The following is a 17,747-nucleotide window of genomic DNA, read 5'->3' as shown; positions in this document are numbered from 1 at the left end:
CAGGTAGGAAGCACGATTTTAAGCATCATTGTTACTGTGGACCGAAAAATGTCGTTGCTCATTAATGTTTTCAACAACAAACAAAAAAAGTTTTAATTGACATCCTTCCATTGAAAATAGTCATCTTTGAAGAAGGAAAAAGCAAATAATATTAACTGCATGAAGACTCATTCAGGCGTATGATATCCCACTGATATTGATGTTGAGATTTCTTGTTCCTCCCCTAATGAATGCCAAGATGAAAAACAGAAATGTACAGTGCATTCGTAACGTATTCAGACCCCTTCCCTTTTCCCACATTTTGTTACGTTACTGTCTTATTATAACATTTATTAAATAAACAATTTCCCTCATCAATCTACACACAATGCAAAGCGAAAACAGATTTTTAGAAATTGTTGCAAATGTATTTCAAAAAGAACAACACAGAAATACGTTATTCAGACTCGAGGCTGTAGTTTGCTGCAAAAGGTGCTTCAACAAAGTACTGAGTAAAAGGTCTAAATATGTATGTAAATGTGATATTTCTGTTTTATATACACACGCACACACATTTGGTAAAATGTATAACCTGTTTTTGCTTGGTCATTATGGGGTGTTGTGGGTAGATTGATGAGGAAAATTTTTATTTAATCCATTTTAGAATAAGGCTGTAATGTAACAAAATGTGGAAAAAGGGAAGGGGTCTGAATACTTTCTGAATGCTCTGTACATGCCTAGCTATCCTCTCTCTCTTTCTGACTGAGCAGGCAGGCACTGATGTGCAGCAAAAACTAGGCTATTATCTGTGGGAACTGACAGATTACTTTTGTATTTTGAAATCCATGTTTGGAGAAGGCCTTTGTACCGTGTAGAGTAGATAAGAGGTGTGTGTGTGTATGTGACAGGGACAAGAGTCCCAGACTCAGTTCAGCCAGTTCACCAGGCTGGTAGCTTCTCTGGATCTTCTACATAACAAAGACATAAAGAAAGCACCATGAGTCTGTCTTGGTAAGCAACACAAGGATTGTTACTTCTCTTTCTAGATCACATGGCTCTTTTCTTGTTACCAAGAGGCCACAACGGAAGACGGTGTAACTGACATGGATTATTTGGCAACAAACCACATCGACTCGTTTAAATAGTTCCTAGGAATCTTTGTGATTTCTGTCTCTTATTCTGGTTATGCTAAATGTAATGGAGCCTGTACTTAAACTTTTCAGTAAATCTCAATGGTTTGATGTATTTTGTTTTGAGCCGTCTGTGAGAACCCAGTATGACCTGTTTGTGTACTGGTGAATTATTAGCTGAGGAGCAGCGACTAGGCTACATTTGGAACTCCGCTTTCCTGTCTGCCACAGTGTATGTGCCAACTTACACTGTTCATTCTATCAACATTTGTGATGTATTTCTGAAAATAACATTGCATGAAATCTTCCATGGAGAGAGAAATTCTGCAGCATTGAAGGTCCCCAAGAACACAGTGGCCTCCATCATTCTTCAATGGAAGAACTTTGGAACCACCAAGACTCTTCCTAGAGCTGGTCGAACAAACTTTATGGTGGAGTGGCCAGACGGAAGCCACTCCTCATGCATCATGTTGTGGTGATGTTTTCCAGTGGCAGGGACTGGGAGACCAGTCAGGATCGAGGGAAAGATGAATGGAGCAAAGTACAGAGAGATCCTTGATGAAACCTGCTCCAGAGCACTCAGGACCTCCGACTGGGGTGAAGGTTTACCTTCCAACAGGACAATGACCCTTAGCACACAACCAAGACAATGCAGGAGTGGCTTTGGGACAAGTCTCTGAATGTCCTTGAGTGGCCTTGACTTAAACCCGATAGAACATGTCTGGAAAGACCTGAAAATAGCTATGCAGCTCCCCATCCGACCTGACAGAGCTTGAGAGGATCTGCAGAGAAGAATGGAAGAAACTCCCCAAATACAGGTGTGCCAAGCTTGAAGCATCATACCCAAGACTGCTGTTCTTTCTGCCAAAGGTGCTTCAGGAAAGTACTGAGTAAAGGGTGTGAGTGAATGCTTATGTAAATGTGACATTTCAGTTTTCTATTCGTAATAAATTAGCAAAAAAATCTAAAAACCTGTGTTTGCTATGTCATTATGGGGTGTTGTGTGTAGACTGAGGTGAAATAAGGCTATAACGTAACAAAAAGTCAAGAGTTCTGAATACCTTCCGAAGGCACTGTGCCACCGGTATGATGCAAAACTACTTGTTTACTGTTCTAGTTATGTATGGCATATGGCCAATGTAGGGAAAATGGAAAAGAAAACGCTGCACACTGCTGCTCCTGTTCCCAGGTGATATTTATTTACAACAACGTTTCGACCCTTAGGTCTTCAATTGGCATCCATATCCCAGGTGGGGGTGGAAGGTCCTATGTACCTAATATATAGGGGCAGTACTCATCTCATCACTTCCTGAAACAGGAGGTAAAAAAAAATGTATATCATAGTTTCACAATATTAACATTCAATGGGGCGGCAGGTAGCCTAGTGGTTTGAGGCTTGCGTCAGTAACTGAAAGGCAGTTTTTAAATTTATTTTACGTATATTTTACTAGGCAAGGCAGTTAAGAACAGCGGGTTAACTGCCTGTTCAGGGGCAGAACGACAGATTTGTACCTTGTCAGCTCAGGGATTTGAACTTGCAACCGTCCGGTTACTAGTCCAATGCTCTAACCACGAGGCTACCCTGCCGCCCCACTGTTCCCAGATAGCCAAGCCAGTTAAGACAACCTATCAAATAAAAATATATATATTAACATTCAATGATCTATATAAACGCTGGTGCTGACTAGGGGAGTAGAACACTTAAATGAGAGCCGCACACTCTAGGAGCTCAGATGCAAAAATGTAATGTCCAACGCTTCGACAGACAAGCTGTCTTCATCAGGGTATAATGAGGTGACGCGTTTATATAGTGTCCAAAGACACACTGGTGTCTGTAAACATGGCTGGGTGTGGCCTGATATTGGTTAATTCTCATATATTAAAATAGCATACAAAAAACATGAATGGATAGCGTACGGTCATGGATACAATTTGGCTACATAAGCCTACAAACATTTACAATGCATAGCAAAACCACAATAATCACAAGAATGGCTTCAGATCAAAGTCCACGTTGAGGCCGAAGGCAGCAAGGGTCTTTATATTAAAGATCCAGGCAGCCTCTCATTTTAACAATAAATTGTCGATGTAATCAGATTTAACCACTATCGCTCACGTACGGGGGTCTTTTAAAAACCATACGTGGGGGATATTTAAAAATGGGTTTCAATTGTGGGTCAGTATCAATAATGTATCAGTGCTTCCTGATAATGGCCTTAAATGCCTTCTCCAATGGTGAGTTTTGGGTAAAGCATGATGGAACTTTGACTTTTGGTTGAAGGCTTTAGACATTCAAAACAATCCTTGGCATGTTTTACCCAATTGTCTTTGTACCCCGTTTCCTTAAATCTTTGAGTGAGGTCCTTGGTCTGTTTCTGATAAGATGCATCAGAGCTGCATATTCTTCTGATACGACTGAATTGACTTATAGGGAGACTTTTAATAAGTGGACGTGGATGAAAGCTGTTACCTCTAAGGAGAGTATTTCTGCCCGTGGGTTTCCAATAGAGATCTGCAGAGAGGGAGGTTTTGTCGTTAATAACCATCACACCAAGAAAACTGATTTGTGATAGGTCATAGTTAATGGTGACGTGAAGGTGTTCATTCATGGAGTTAAGGTAAGCATGGAATTCCAAAAGATCTTCCTGGATAGATCAAGAAAATTCAAATATCTCAGAATTAGGAGAATATTGGAGAGAAAGGGGTTAAGGTCTGGATTCAGCACCACCTGTTTTTTAAACATTCCTAGATATAGGTTAGCATGATTAGGAGCATTAGTGCTCCTCATCGCTGCCCCTTTTAGTCTGGAGGAAAAAGTCTCCTCTGAAGAGAAAATAGTTGGAGGTTAGTACCAGTTCAGCCAAGTCCACAATACAATTAGTGCTGGGAATAGCATTAGAGGGACATTCATTGAGGTAGAACATGAGGGCCTCTAGGCCGCCCTGATGGGGGATGTTAGTATATAGACTGGTAACATCGAGTACACAGAATAGAATTTTCAGGTATATGGTCCACAGATTTTTTCATTTATTTTTTAAATCATAGTCTCTAGTAGACATGGGAAGGGAGATCACCCAGGGTTTCACAAAATGGTCTACAAAGGTAGCGATATTCTCTGTCAGAGATCCATTACTACTCACAATGGGCCTGCCTGGTATAGGTAGTGTCATGCGCTTGTGAATTTTGGGTAGAGCGTATATGACCGCTGTGGTTGGGCAGTCAACTTTCATAACCTCATATTCGGTCTTTGTAATTTCCCCTTCATTCAAAAATGTTGACAATTTATCATGGATCAGAGACTTGATTAGTAGGGTCCTATGGGAGTCTTTTGTCAAATTCATCATCACTAAGTTGTCTCAGTATTTCATTTTCATAGCCTGCTGTATTTAGTATCGCTATTGCACCAACCTTTGTCGGCAGGTTTTATAATCATACTGGAGTAATATTTCAGTTCCATAAGAGATTCTTTCTCTGCTTTGGACATATTGTGGAATACCTTATATATATATTTTTTTTCTTAGCCAGGAGATTATGTACATCTTTCTCAACTAGGCGGCAACATATTTCTCATGAGAAGGATTTATTTTAGGTGGTAACAATTAGAGGTCGACCGATTTTATGATTTTTTTCAACGCCGATACCGATTATTGGAGGAACAAAAAAAAACGATACCAATTAATCGAACAATTTAAAAAATATATATATATTTGTAATAATGACAATTACAACAATACTGCATGAACACTTAACGCACGAAAGTGCTGTTTGAATGAATACTTACGAGCCTGCTGGTGCTTACCATCGCTCAGTTAGACTGCTCTATCAAATCATAGACTTAATTATAACATAGGCTCGTATTTCTGTGTTACTAAGGTCATTAATATGGTCGAATCCGGAAACTATCACCTCGAAAACAAAACATTTATTCTTTCAGTGAAATATGGAACCGTTCCGTATTTTATCTAAGGGGTGGCATCCATTAGTCTAAATATTCCTGTTACATTGTACAACCTTCAATGTTATGTCATAATTACGTAAAATTCTGGCAAATTAGTTCGCAAAGAGCCAGGCGGCCCAAACTGTTGCATATACCCTGACTCCACGTGCAATGAACGCAAGAGAAGTGACACAATTTCACCTGGTTAATATTGCCTACTAACCTTCTTTTAGCTAAATTTGCAAGTTTTTAGAATATATATACTTCTGTTTATTGATTTTAAGAAAGACATTGATGTTTATGGTTAGGTACACGTTGGAGCAACGATAGTCCTTTTTCGCGAATCGATTATATGCAACACAGGACACGCTAGATAAACTAGTAATATCATCAACCATGTGTAGTAATAACTAGTGATTATGATTGATTGATTGTTTTTTATAAGATAAGTTTAATGCTAGCTAGCAACTTACCTTGGCTTCTTACTGCATTCGCGTAACAGGCGGGCTCCTCGTGAGGCAGGTGGTTAGAGCGTTGGACTAGTTAACTGTAAGGTTGCAAGATTGAATCCCCGAGCTGACAAAGTAAAAATCTGTCGTTCTGCCCCTGAACAAGGCAGTTAACCCACGGTTCCTAGGCCGTCATTGAAAATAAGAATGTGTTCTTAACTGACTTGCCTAGTTAAATAAAGGTGTAAAGACTTTTTTTATAATAATCTGCAAAATCAGCATCCAAAAATACCAATTTCCAATTGTTATGAAAACTTGAAATCGGCCCTAATTAATCGGTCGACCTGAAGTAACAATGTGATTTTCCTTTTTAAAATATGTATTTTCCCTTATCATGTCCTCAGGGCTGGAGTCAAGTTCATTGTCATTCAGGTGGTTATCCATGGGAAAAACATAAGCACGGTTTCCTGTCTGGTTACTAATATTGTTAAATAGATTAACATTGGCAGGTGCATAGGGAGCAACCCCATTACCAAAAAAGTTTTGGAAGTCTATAACTGTATCAAATTCCTTGGCCTGTGATGTTGGTACAAATGATAGTCCCTTACCTAGGGCAGATGTATCAGATCTACCAAGAACATGTATCTTACCTAGAACATGTATCAGATCTAGACCTGCTGGACAGGTTTATTACCGTGTCTTGCTCCGTGTGTCGAGCGGGGATTTTGGGTGTTGCCAAGATGTGTTGTGCCTAAGAACAGCCTTTAGCCATGGTATATTGGCCATATACCACACCCCCTCGGCCCTTATTGGTTAGGTGTATTCCCTCACACCCCCGTACAGCTGTGATGACATAGGGCTCTGCATTCAGCAACAGCCTTCTCACTTAATAGGCCTCTCGTATGATACTGTACCTGGTCTGGCATCTAGCTTACTGTTTTCCAGATTAGTTGCCATTGAAAGTGAGGTTATGTTTTAATTAAAGTAAACATTTTGTTTTTTACAACCACATCTTTCTTTTTTAATGTAAATGGGATGTTGTAGAAGGGTGCAGACACTTTTTGTTGTTGTTGTGATTTCACGTTTTTGAGAAATTTACCCCAAACAGCAAAGCACTTCCTCAGTATGGTGGCGCTGAAAAAAAAACATGAACAAAGGCTGCATAAAGACTCAAATACATCCCTTTTTTTAGAACTAACAAAGCTCTCACTATAGTGATGCAGGTCTTTTAGATGTTGCACACATGAAATTGTATCTATCTATGTATCTATCTATTGTATTCTGAACTTTACCCGCAATTTTATTTTCCCTTTTTGTGCGACTCGAGGGCAATAAAAAGCTATCCAGCTATTCCATTCTCCCTGTAGCCTGCTGCTACAGGTAACTGGCAAAATAATGGAAACGCAAACAAATCAAATGTATTTATATAGCCCTTCGTACATCAGCTGATATCTCAAAGTGCTGTACAGAAACCCAGCCTAAAACCCAAAACAGAAAGCAATGCAGGTTTTGAAGCACGTTGGCTAGGAAAAACTCCCTAGAAAGGCCAAAACCTAGGAAGAAACCTAGAGAGGAACCAGGCCAAGAGGGGTGGCCAGTCCTCTTCTGACTGTGCCGGGTGGAGATTATAACAGAACATGGCCAAGATGTTCAAATGTTCATAAATGACCAGCATGGTCAAATAATAGGTCTGGGACAGGTAGCACGTCCGGGGAACAGGTCAGAATTCCATAGCCGCAGACAGAACAGTTGAAACTGGAGCAGCAGCAGCACAGCCAGGTGGACTGGGGACAGCAAGGAGTCATCATGCCAGGTAGTCCTGAGGCATGGTCCTAGGGCTCAGGTCCTCCGAGAGAGAGAAAGAAAGAGAGAATTAGAGAGAGCATACTTAAATTCACACAGGACACCGGATAAGACAGGAGAAGTACTCCAGATATAACAAACTGACCCTAGCCCCCCGACACAAACTACTGCAGCATAAATACTGGAGGCTGAGACAAGAGGGGTCAGGAGACACCGGCCCCATCCGATGATACCCCCGGACAGGGCCAAACAGGAAGGATATAACCCCACCCACTTTGCCAAAGCACAGCCCCCACACCACTAGAGGGATATCTACAACCACCAACTTACCATCCTGAGACAAGGCCGAGTATAGCCCACAAAGATCTCCGCCACGGCACAACCCAAGAGGGGGCGCCAACCCAGACAGGAAGATCACATCAGTGACTCAACCCACTCAAGTGACGCACCCCTCCTAGGGACGGCATAAAGGAGCACCAGTAAGCTAGTGACTCAGCCCCTGTAATAGGGTTAGAGGCAGAGAATCCCAGTAGAGAGAGGGGAACCGGCCAGGCAGATCAGCAAGGGCGGTTCGTTGCTCCAGAGCCTTTCCGTTCACCTTCCCACTCCTGCGCCAGACTACACTCAATCATATGACCCACTGAAGAGATGAGTCTTCAGTAAAGACTTAAAGGTTGAGACCGAGTTTGCGTCTCTCACATGGGTTTGCAGACCATTCCATAAAAATTGAGCTTTATAGGAGAAAGCCCTGCCTCCAGCTGTTTGCTTAGACATTCTAGGGACAAATAGGAGGCCTGTGTCTTGTGACCATAGCGTACGTGTAGGTATGTACGGCAGGACCAAATCAGAGAGATAGGTAGGAGCAAGCCCATGTAATGCTTTGTAGGTTAGCAGTAAAACCTTGAAATCAGCCCTTGCCTTGACAGGAAGCCAGTGTAAGGAGGCTAGCACTGGAGTAATATGATAAAATTTTGGGGTTCTAGTCAGGATTCTAGCAGCCGTATTTAGCACTAATTGAAGTTTATTTAGTGCTTTATCCGGGTAGCCGGAAAGTAGAGCATTGCAGTAGTCTAACCTAGAAGTAACAAAAGCATGGATGAATTTTTCTGCATCATTTTTGGACAGAAAGTTTCTGATTTTTGTAATGTTACGTAGATGGAAAAAAGTGTCTTAAGGCTTTGGGCCACCACGGGCTGCCAGAACAGCTTCAATGTGACTTGGCATAGATTCTACAAGTGTCTGCAACTTCCTGTGTGGATGCACCCCATGCTTTCAATATACTTTGTGTCCCTCATTTACTCAAGTGTTTCCTTTTATTTTGATACCTGTAGAATGGACAGAGAGGTATTGCTCGAGTCGCTACAAAATGGAATATAACTTTGCTGATAATGTTTGGAATGAGACCAGTTCATGTGTACAATATCTACAGACCTGCATCACAATCTACACAACGAGGATGCAGAAGTGAATTGCTGTTCTGGGTATGTTTCTCAAACATGTAAAACCACAAACTGTAAAACCCTTGCTGGTGCCGTTCTAGCTGTGACAGTAACCCAGGCCTACCCTGACCCCCTCTCTCCTGACCCAAATATGGCTGTAACCCTACCCAGTCTGTGAGCTCTCCCAGTGACGTCACCATGCACCCGAGAGGCCCAGGCCCTTTTTCCGAGATCAGATTTATGGGCCTTTGTGTCGTAGGCCCAGACATAGCCTCTTCCCAACTGGCACCCTATTCCCTATGTAGTGCACTACTTTTGACCATAGCCCTTGTGTAAGGTAGTGCACTACAGGAGAATAGGTTGCAATTTGGGACGCACCCAAGGGCTCGTCCGCAGTGCACTGTATAGGATGATAGGCATGGTTCCCTCTCACAGGCCAGGGGCCTGTTCAGTGTTTCCTCTGCAATCATTTAACTGTGGCGCTGCGCCACGGCAAAATCATTCCCGCCACGCCAAAAAAAGATGTGACACATTTACTTTCCCTCTGCAAACAAAACGAGTAATGAATAGAAAAACCAGACAACCCCATAGTAGAATAGTTTGTCTATTTACTTAGTCATCTTGTTGTGCGTTCTAAGCGAGATAAATATTTATTTCAAGGCGCATTCAACCTGCAAGTGCCATGGTGAGGGAAACGTGCATTTTGACAAGCAGTCAATGCAATACAATTCCTAATGTAATGTGGGAAACCGCTGTTTTAATGGCCTTTTGTTAAAAAGAGCGCATTCCAGCTTAATATACGCAAACTGCACCGTTTTAAACCTGTACATTTTAGCATTGGCATGGTTAAGCACGTTCTGAAATGAGATTTTTTTTAAGTGGTCATGTTTTGTTCAAAATTAGGATCACATTGAAGTAATAGGTAAACAATTGTGCAAGTCCACTTTGTTTTCTGTCACCTGGGACCTTAATGCAAGTTAAAGGTTCATTTTAAATATCAGCCTGACTGAAAAATGTGTTTGGAGTGGACTGTAAAAATGCAATGTCAACCTTTGTCCTATAGTGATTATGTACCCATAAAAATGGTGATATATGACGCTATGGCCCCAAATCAGCTTAACTCACAGTTGGGCTATAGCCTGGGCAGATGCTAAGTGCAGGCAGTGGCAAATATTTTCAAATATTCCTTTCTGGTGGAGGAGCAGAACAGGTTTGTGTCTCTGTCTGCGACGCTTACATGTTGGAGCAGTGACTGTGGGATGAGGAATTACTGCAGTGAGCTAGTTTATAGGTCCACATCATGGGCTGGATAGAAGCAGTCCACCATCTTCTACCAACTGGATAATTGCTTTATTTAGCTAGCAAATAGATCCAAGTTGGCCAGAATTGAAATATATAGATCAGCTGGCTGCTGGCTACTCACTACTGCGTTGTTTTGTGCTTGAGACCTGTGTACATTTTCTGTAATGCCTGCTACAAGAAGTGAGTCATTATTGGTGAATCGCGATGTTGTCACCATGGGCGATAGACTATGCTGTCGTAATATCGCCCGACCCTAGTATTGACCCTGATGAAGTGATCATGGTGGTTGTTCAAGGCTTTACTATCTATGTTCATTGCATTTTTGGTTGAGGAAACAAGCAGAAGTGCCGTGACGGGATGTGTTGTCCTGTCCACCTTTTTGAAGAGATGCACTATAAGCCTTACTGTCTGTAACCCCATCGACCCTACATCCAGGGCTCAGAGCTGTGGCGGCAGCAGGCTTTGCTCCTATCATCGCTGGGGCTGCTGTTAGGCTTCTCCTTGGCTGTGGCTCTGCTGTCATAAAGCGGTACTACACCTCACTGCAATTTCTACCTTCTTAAATGAGCTTATCTGTTTTTAGCGCTGCTCTAGAAGTGCCAGCATGCTTTGGATAAATGTTCCGCAACAATTATTGGGTTACTTGCGTCAAGCGTTTACTCAATGTCCAGTAAACCCACTCTGCTTTCACTGCCCATATCAAATTATTGGCACCAATGAAAGGTTTCAGATTGACAGGGACATTGGCAGTTACGCTACATTGTTACCTGTGTCTATAATTTTGTATTTGAGCTGCGTTCACTTCCGAACATAGAATGAAATGTTCCCTCATTCAGTCCGAGTCTCTCATTGCAGATCTTGTAGGCCTAAGTTGAACGGTCAAAAGAGGAAAGAAATGCTTAAGCCTGTTGTGCTTGTCTCTTTAGGTTGCTGGAGACGGACAGTAAGTCCCTCCGCTCTGTGAACGGATCCAGACGTAACAGCGTCTCCAGCCTCGTGTCCAGCTCCTCGGCTTCCTCCAACCTGTCTCACCTGGAGGAGGACTCCTGGATCCTCTGGGGACGCATAGTCAATGAGTGGGAGGAGGTCCGAAAGAAGAAGGAGAAGCAGCTCAAGGTGAGACACTACTAGGCTATAGGTTCCTCTGGAAGAGTTACATGAAACTCTTTCGACCTGGGGAAGCTGATCCCAAGTGGCTCCCTCCCTCCTTTCCCTTGGGCTTAACCCTGGCCTTCTGTAAGGTGGAGGCAATATGGTGGATGTTCCCCATGACACAGGTGACCAACGGTTGTCTATGAGCCAATGTATGCTTCGGACTAACTGCTAACCTTGTGCATTAGTCGTACCATAATGAGATCCTGTTACTGTTATAAGACTGTAATGGCAAGCTAGTAACAAGTAACTAACACAAGTATTTGTAATCAATGAAGTTAGTCGACTTAGAAGCTGTTGTACAGTGCGGGCTATGTTTCATGTTGTAGATACTTTATTGTTCAGGTCTAATTCCAAAGGCCAGGTACGTCCCTCAGTGACCCCTACTGTGGCTGTTTTGTCATTGAACTTACGGTGTCAGTTCTGGTCTAGTTTTTTGTTCTCAGTGCCCCCTGCAAACTGATCGTGTGTAGTGCCCCTTTGCACTGAAACCATATCTATTCTACTATAGTTGCTACAGCAGTGGTTTCCACTAGTGCTGGCTGTCGGCACTTTTTCCACTTAAATTAACTAGGCTACTTTTCAATTCACTAGTCAGAAAAAAGTCTGCTGAGCCCTCCATCTTCTAGCAATCTATTGATAGGACGGGCGCCTGTCAGTCACAAAGTGAGCGATAACAGGGAACCACTGCTGATCCTGTCTTTGGTGCGTGTGTGTGTATGTGTTGTGATTGCAGTCAAATTTCTACATGAAGGGAGAGAGCATGAAATTGAAGACCACACCTAAATTACATTCTATTTGTTTTTGAGCAATATGATTGGCCATGCATTCAAGCACCACCATGCTCCCGCGAATCACTTCTCGAGCAGTACATGAGTTGATGCCTTTACACAGCACATGGGAGCTGTCCAGAGCAAAAAGAAGTGGCCATCAATCTACTCGCTGAGCTTATTTATTTGGGGGAAAGAGATTTACAAAAGTAAACCTTGAATAGTGAACATACAAGCACATACAGTTGAAGTTGGAGGTTTACATATATCTTAGCCAAATACATTTAAACTCAGTTTTTCACAATTCCTGACATTTAATCCTAGTTAAAATTCCCTGTCTTAGGTCAGGTTTGTAGGCCTCCTTGCTCGCACACACTTTTTCAGCTCTGCCCACAAATTTTCTGTATGATTGAGGTCAGGGCTTTGTGATGGCCACTCCCATAGCTTGACTTTGTTGTCCTTAAGCCATTTTGCCACAACATTGGAAGTATGCTTGGGGTCGTTGTCCATTTGGAAGACCCATTTGTGACCAAGCTTTAACTTCCTGACTGATGTCTTGAGATGTTGCTTCAACGTATCCAAATATTTTTTTCTTTCTTCATGATGCCATCTATTTTGTGAAGTGCACCAGTCCCTCCTGCAGCAAAGCACCCCCACAACATGATGCTGCCACCCCCGTGCTTCACGGTTGGGATGGTGGTCTTCGATTTGCAAGCCTCCCCCTTTTTCCTCCAAACATAACGATGGTCATTATGGCCAAACAGTTATATTATTGTTTCATCAGACCAGAGGTCATTTCTCCAAAAGTAGGATCGTTGTCCCCATGTGCAGTTGCAAACCATAGTCTGGCTTTTTTATGGTGGTTTTGGAGCAGTGGCTTCTTCCTTGCTGAGCGGCCTATCAGGTTATGTCGATATAGGACTCGTTTTACTGTGGATATAGATACTTTTGTACCTGTTTCCTCCAGCATCTTCACAAGGTCCTTTGCTGTTGTTCTGGGATTGATTTGCACTTTTCGCACCAAAGTACATTCATCTCTAGGAGACAGAACGCGTCTCCTTCCTGAGCGGTATGACGGCTGCGTGGTCCCATTGTGTTTATGCTTGCGTACTATTGTTTGTACAGATGAACGTGGTACCTTCAGGTGTTTGGAAATTGCTCCCAAGGATGAACCAAACTTGTGAAGGTCTACAATTTTGCTGATTTCCTTTTATTTTCCCATGATGTCAAGCAAAGAGGCACTGAGTTTGACGGTAGGCCTTGAAATGCATCCACAGGTACACCTGTATTTGACTGAAATTATGTCAATTAGCCTATCAGAAGCTTCTAAAGCCATGACATCGTTTCCTGGAATTTTCCAAACTGTTTAAAGGCACAGTCAACTTAGCGTATGTAAACTTCTGACCCACTGGAATTGTGATACAATCTGTCTGTAAGCAATTGCTTGAGAAATGACTTGTGTCATGCACTTGCCAAAGGTCCTAACTGACTTGCCAAACGATTGTTTGTTAACAAGAAATGTGTGGAGTGGTTGAAAAAAGAGCTTTAATGACTCCAACCTAAGTGTATGTAAACTTACGACTTCAACTGTACAAGCTGCCTACTATTGATAGTTTACATAAGAAAGCTACAAAAATACCTAGCATTAGTCTTGGCTAGCCTACTGTATCTCTTTTGGAGCGTTTTTTCTTAAAGGGGCTTCTCAAAATTACATACTTTAAAAACAAAAATGAATGCAACTAAAGCAATACAATTTTAAAGAATAGAGTAATGGCTTGCATTGCTAAATTATATTACACAGCTTTTTAATACGTATCATAATAACCAAATGTAGCCTATTAACAGCTGAATATAGAGAGAAAGCATGCCAACCTACAGGTCTCGCATGACCCCAATGCATTTAAGAACTACACCATGTTCGGCCCAGTAGATTTTTGGCCAATTGGCCTGACTGGGACAGTGAAGGGGAAAAAAGTGAATTTGATCAGTGTCATTTCCTGATAGTTGCTGGTTGAAAATACAATCTTGCATGAGAATGTACCAGAGGCCACTAAAATAAAGCTTGTTCGGCAAAATAAATCTTAACATTCCACCCCCAGCCTGGGGGAGCCTGGCTGGCTACTTGTGCTGCAGTGATGGTTGTCCTTCTGGAAGGTTCTCCCATCTCCACAGAGGAACTCTGGAGCTCTGGCAGAGTGACCATTGGGTTTTTGGCCACCTCCCTGACCCTTCTCCCCCGATTGCTCAGTTTGGCCTAGCGGCCAGCTCTAGGAAGAGTCTTGGTGGTTCCAAACTTCTTCCATATAAGAATGAGGGAGGCCACTGTGTTATTGGGGACCTTCAATGCTGCAGACATTTTTGTACCCTTCCCCAGATCTGTGCCTCGACACAATCCTGTCCCAAAGCTCTAAGGACGATTCCTTCGACCTCATGGCTTGGTTTTTGCTTTGACATACACTGTCCACTGTGGGACCTTATCGACAGGTGTGTGCCTTTCCAAATCATGTCCAATCATTTGAATTGACCACAGGTGGACTCCAAGTTGTAGAAACATCTCAAGGATGAACAATGGAAGCAGGATGCACCTGAGCTCAAATACGAATCTCATAGCGAAGGGTCTGAATACTTATGTAAATAAGGTATTTCTGTTTTGAAATTATAATACAAAACAAAACATTTCTAAACCTGTTTTCGCTTGTTATTATGGGCTATTGTGTGTAGATTGAGGAAAAATATTTATTCAATTTTAGATTAAGGCTGTAACGTAGAAAAATCTGAAAAGAGGGAAGGGGTATGAATACTTTCTGAATGCTCTGTATCTGCCATATGGGGCTAGTGTAGAAGTGGTAGAGAATCCTCATCAGTCATAACTGGGCCGTACCAACATGACTTTGGTATTTCACAATTTCCAGAGAAGAGGCCTAAGCTACAACACCTCCATGTGACCAGAGGTATTGTAAGACGTTGTCTAACTCATTTTAATCATCACATTGGGGCGGCAGGTAGCCTCGTGGTTAGAGCGTTGGACTAGTAACCAAAAGGTTGTAAGATCGAATCCCAAGCTGACAAGGTAAAAATCTGTCGTTCTGCCCCTGAACTAGGCAGTTAACCCACTGTTCCTAGGCCGTCATTGAAAATAAGAATTTGTTCTTAACTGACTTGCCTAGTTAAATAAAGGTTTAAAAAAAGTGATTCAACAAAGAGATTGATCAATTGACATTGCTATCTCCTCTGTTGACCAAGTTGAGTGTGAGCATACTACTTTTCTGTTGTGTCAACAAAACTGATATTCTCAATTTGTGACCTCTTTTCTGTCCTATCTTGCAAAATTTGAAATTGTGTTTTACATTGGATAAAAGTACAAAATGGCATCGTTTACTGCAGTTGAGGAACAATGGAAAAGTAATTCTGGTTTGAAAGTTGATAAACTTGTAACCCCACTTTTGAGAGAATTTCTAGTGAATGTGTTGATACACCTACTGCAGAACTCATCTTTGTCTACACCCATTCAGCATTGTTCACACCCTCTTAATCCTTAGCCCCACCCATCTCTTTAAGGATTCACATGCGAGGCCATGCGCTAAACGGAGCAATTAAGGTAGTGTAGTTCACATGTTCACGAAATACAATAGATGGCCGTAATCACACCCAGACACACCTGATTAACTTGATGGGTCATGTAATCATCTGGTGAAGTGGAGTCTTGTTTAGTTGTTTTGTTTAGACATGTAGCTAGCTAGCTAAACAATTAACCATAATCCCAACCCATACAGTACTAGAAATACAAACAGATTGTCATAGCTAGCCACCGTGCATGAAATGCTGTAGTATGAATCTACAGATGGCTAAAGCTAACCAACCAGGTATAATAGTAACTAGCTAGCTAGCATTAGGCTATAACCAGCAATGGAAATTGATTTTTGAGAGAGAAATAATATTACCACAGATAGCTAGCTAGCTAAACAGTACGCTTTATCCTGCTGCAATGAAAATACTTTCTGCTAAATTCAGGGCAGCAGTGTTAAGACCAGTAGCAACACTTTTGCAGTTCTCCATTGCTACTATATTTTTCAAAAAGCTTCGGTAGCAAGGATTATCTACACATACAGAGCTGCTCATGTTATAGACTGAAGCGTGGCTTCATTCCGAACTGACCTACGTGGCAGATCAATCTGAACTCATGTCTCTGCATGTCCAGCCCATCCATTATCTCAGCCAATCATGGCTAGCGGGAAGGTTCGTGTCTTTCTGTGGCTAAGCCAACTAGGCTCGTAATTTAACAATTATATTCGTATTTTCAGATGGCATGCAAGTTTGTTATTAAGACACATGAAAGTTAACATGTTCCAGAAAGCATTTCTGCAAATTAAAAAAAATGTTTCAATCAAATGCCTCTCCTGGGAAGCACTTGCGATATGTACCTAGCTTCCTGAAATAGGTCTCATTTAACCTAGTAGCGATGAATTCAATCTTATTACCTCTGATCCTGTTTTCCAAGAGTGCTCCAGACAATGACACAAATGGTACACTATGCCCTACGTAGTGCACTACTTTTGACCAGACCTCTATGGGCTGTGGTCAAGAAGAGTGCACTCGGTGGGGAGTAGGGTGCCATTTGGGACACACTGCTGAGTGAACATCAACCGGAGTCAGAGGAGCTTGCACCGTAATGTAGTGACAGGTTGAGCAATGGGTAGAGGTAGTTTTCCAGACGTATTAACAGCTGTATGCATTATTCATGAGTTTCCTCTTGCATCTGTGTGTGAGAGTAATCCAGTGGAGGCTTGGTGGGTGTGTGTCAGGGTTCCGTTAGGAAAATGTGGCGCCTTTTTAATTTACCGGACATTTGAGAAATTTACTGGCCCCATATGCAACCTGATTAGGGCATCCACCCACGGTGCTCAGAATGACAGAAATCACATTTAGAATATGGTAATTCATATCAACACAACATTCAAGTCGAGGATGCAACGATGTGCAGTCTTTCTTACCGAATTCTGAAGTCCACTTTGAAGCTGTTAGAATAACTGTCCACATTTCATTTTCCTCGGTCAATCTACTATCCCCCATAGTAGAAAAGTTTACATCTATTGGTCAGCTTGTTGAGAAATTGTCTATTCCAAACAGACTACGGGACAGTTGTGGGAGGATTGATCCCAAATTCACAAGGGGAGATCTAATATGCAACAACTAGCATGGGTTACTAATATGACTAAGATTGTGCCTTTGGCTACTAGACAATGAAAGAGTTTATATAAAATAATTGTCTCCACAGATACGGTCTAGATTTTGGCTAGGCTGCTTTGAAGCAAGGTAAGACATGCCTCATAATATGTAGTAAAACGTTCAGGTTTCGAACCATTAAGTATATGTTTTCAAAATGCATACTGCCTCCAGCTCATTGCAAAGTGGTGTGTGATGCACTGATGAAGCCTGCATTCTGTTGCCTTTGCATTTGCTGTTTGATATGCTGTAGCAACAGCTCTCGCGGTGTTTGACAGATTTTCCACTCAAAGCATCTGTATGCTGTATGCATTTCATAAATAAAGGTAAAAAATAAAAAGGTAATTATGATACATAACGAATATACTGTAGACTACACACGCACCAATTTAATTACACAAATAGACCGATAAGCATGACCAGTCAAATGTATTTACATCAATGAATAGGCTAAAAAGCATTATTTCGCAATGGGACTTTTTCTTCTTCTTCCAGACAATTGGCCGACAACCCAGGCAATTACCAGCTAATGGAAACCCTGGAGTGTGTGTGTGTGTGTGTGT

At 41.9% G+C, this 17,747-nt stretch overlaps 1 protein-coding gene across 7 annotated transcripts in view; it reads left to right on the top strand.

The window, feature by feature from the left end:
* The window catches only part of LOC110521718 (ecotropic viral integration site 5 protein homolog), a 95,045-nt gene that overhangs the window by 31,516 nt on the left and 45,782 nt on the right, over positions 1–17,747 (top strand). For 6 of the 7 annotated variants that reach the window (XM_021599519.2, XM_021599517.2, XM_036969384.1 and 3 more), the window contains exon 3: positions 10,966–11,155. In XM_021599519.2, coding sequence (XP_021455194.1) covers positions 10,966–11,155 — 190 coding nt within the window. Of the gene's footprint in view, positions 1–881; positions 991–10,965; positions 11,156–17,747 lie in introns of those variants that run through there. The other variant, XM_021599521.2, reaches the window with a different exon arrangement.

This window comes from Oncorhynchus mykiss, chromosome 30 (genome assembly GCF_013265735.2).
Source record: "Oncorhynchus mykiss isolate Arlee chromosome 30, USDA_OmykA_1.1, whole genome shotgun sequence".
Taxonomy (NCBI): domain Eukaryota; kingdom Metazoa; phylum Chordata; class Actinopteri; order Salmoniformes; family Salmonidae; genus Oncorhynchus; species Oncorhynchus mykiss.
Note: the sequence above shows the minus strand (reverse complement) of the source record. Positions and strands in the feature narration are given on the sequence as shown.